The sequence below is a fragment of the Octopus bimaculoides genome, chromosome 5 (assembly GCF_001194135.2).
Source record: "Octopus bimaculoides isolate UCB-OBI-ISO-001 chromosome 5, ASM119413v2, whole genome shotgun sequence".
Lineage (NCBI taxonomy): Eukaryota > Metazoa > Mollusca > Cephalopoda > Octopoda > Octopodidae > Octopus > Octopus bimaculoides.
This window is the reverse complement of record NC_068985.1, coordinates 18,665,119-18,667,653: the sequence shown is the minus strand read 5'-3', so window position 1 is coordinate 18,667,653 and position 2,535 is coordinate 18,665,119. Positions and strand designations below refer to the sequence as shown.

The 2,535-nt window shown below is 37.7% G+C and overlaps 1 protein-coding gene across 3 annotated transcripts in view; it reads right to left on the bottom strand.

Moving 5' to 3' along the window:
- The window catches only part of LOC106871759 (probable methyltransferase-like protein 15 homolog), a 23,191-nt gene that overhangs the window by 14,363 nt on the left and 6,293 nt on the right, over positions 1-2,535 (bottom strand). For all 3 annotated transcript variants that reach the window (XM_014918394.2, XM_014918395.2, XM_014918396.2), the window contains exon 2: positions 1,407-1,546. In XM_014918394.2, coding sequence (XP_014773880.1) covers positions 1,407-1,546 — 140 coding nt within the window. The remainder of the gene's footprint in view (positions 1-1,406; positions 1,547-2,535) is intronic.

Sequence of the window (2,535 nt, the reverse complement as noted above, 5' to 3'; positions counted from 1 at the left end):
TTTCGTGCGGGTGACACGTAAAAGCACCCACTACACTCTCTGAGTGGTTGGCGTTAGGAAGGGCATCCAGCTGTAGAAACTCTGCCAAATTAGACTGGAGCCTGGTGTTGCCATCCGGTTTCACCAGTCCTCAGTCAAATCGTCCAACCCATGCTAGCATGGAAAGCGGACGTTAAACGATGATGATGATGATTAATTGAAACAAATATATCAACAGAAATATGATAATAAAAAGGTTAAAGGACATTATAACAATGATGATAGTTTTTTTGGAAGAAAAAAGCAGGGTAAGAAGAATTTATGTAGATAATTCCAGGCGTGGTTCTGTGATTAAGAAGTTTGCTTCCTAATCATGTAATTTTGGGTTCAGTTTCACTGTGTGGCACCTTGGACAAGTGTTTTCTACTACAGTTCCAGGTTGATCAAAGCCTTGTCAGTTGATTTAGTAAATGAAAACTAAGAAGTCTATTGTGTGTGTGTGTGTGTGTGTGTGTGTGTGTGTGTGTGTGTGTGTGCATGCGTGTGTGCACGTGCGTGTGTGTTTGCTTACATTTGCATTTCTCCCAAAAACACTGAGCTGCAAATGGTTATACTGTTGTTGTTCTCCTTGTCAATAAATCACCTGTTGACTTTGCATTTTTATAGACGTAAAGAATAAAAGAACCCTTACTTGAACTACAGGTGAGGATAAGCATCAGGAAGGATATCAGACTCTAAAACAATATCTCAAAGAATTAATGCATGGAAAAATTATCTTAAAAACAAATGAATATATATATATATATATATATATATCATCATCATCATCATCATCATTTAACGTTCGCTTTCCATGCTAGCATGGGTTGGACGATTTGACTGAGGACTGGTGAAACCGGATGGCAACACCAGGCTCCAGACAGTAAGGAAAAAATATATATTCATCTTAAGACTTGTTCAAGGTCCAATTCAGACAGCATGTTTCATTCAGGCAAAAAAATAAGCATAATTCCACCTCATCAAAATACATTTGGCATTTGAAAGCTTACGTGATTGAAAACTCTCAATCGAGTTGAGTATAGATGCAATAGGCAGCAAATGTAACTTGTGTATTGCCAAAAAGGCCAGAATATTGATTCTATCTGTCAACTGTGTAAGCAGAAGAGAGGAAACCTCTTCTTGTTTGCACACCAAGAAATTCAAATTACAAATTTTCAAGCATATTCCTGTTCTGGATATTTCCCAATGTCAAACAGGCTAAATATTGACACCCTGACAAAATATTGACAAAAGAGACCGATAGAATTAGTACTAGGCTTACAAACAATAATTCCTGGGGTCAATTTGCTCGACTAAAGGCAGTGCTCCAGCATGGCCGCAGTCAAATGACCGAAACAAATTAAAGAAAAAGAAAGAAAATATCTCACCTAAATTCGTTTGCAAAGTCCAAAGCAATTTCATGTGCTAAGGGATCGCGATCTAAAACTATTAATTTTTTCAGTTGGGGTGCCTTTTGTAGAATCTCTCGACTGTGGCCTCCACAACCAAAGGTCATGTCAAGAATCACCTAGAAAAAAAGTAAAAGCAAATTCAAGAATTGCAGAAAAACACAAGAAAGCTAGCAGCAAGTGCTGCATAATGATTGGGAAAAAGAAGAGATTTTACTAAAAGAAGAATAAAGTATGAGTTGACAAGAATAGAAAAAAAGCAGTAACATGACAGGACAAACCTCCTCCTCCTCCTTGTTTTAACGTCCACTTTACCATGCGTGCATGGGTCAGATGGAATTTGTTGAGACAGATTTTCTTTGTCTGGATGACCTTCTAGCGACACTGCTTATATGACACTCACAACTATCGTGTGATGGCAAGGACACATACACAACAGGCTTTTTTCAGTTTTTGGTTGAGTTTGGTTGGCCTTAGGTGGCCCAGGCACCATACAGTATGATTGAACCCAAAACTATGTGGTTGGGAAGCAAACTTCTTAACCACACAGCCTGTGTCAATACAATAATACAAATATTTGATAGCACTGATCAAATTATCTTCTGTCAATTCTGCTGACATCCTGGTAAACATTTCTACTTGGTATGTAAACAAATACCTATGAAGTATGATGATTTTCTCATGCTGTGTACTACATGGTTTATGGTTTTAAATCATGATTTATTAACCCCTGTATCAATATTGTTTGACAATTTTTATGGTAATGCAAAAGGAGTATAATTTTAATTTTGTAAAAGTCAATGCATATGCTTGTTAATTAATACTGCATTCTTTCGTTTGATCTTTATTTATTATCTCTCATCATTCTTCAATGTGGTTACTCTCTCTCTCTCTTTTACTTGTTTCGGTCATTTGACTGCGGCCATGCTGGAGCACTGCCTTTAGTCGAGCAAATCGACCCCAGGACTTATTCTTTGGAAGCCTAGTACTTATTCTATCGGTATCTTTTGCCGAACCGCTAACTTACAGGGACGTAAACACACCACCATCGGTTGTCAAGCGATGTTGGGGGGACAAGCACACAAACATATACACACACATACATATA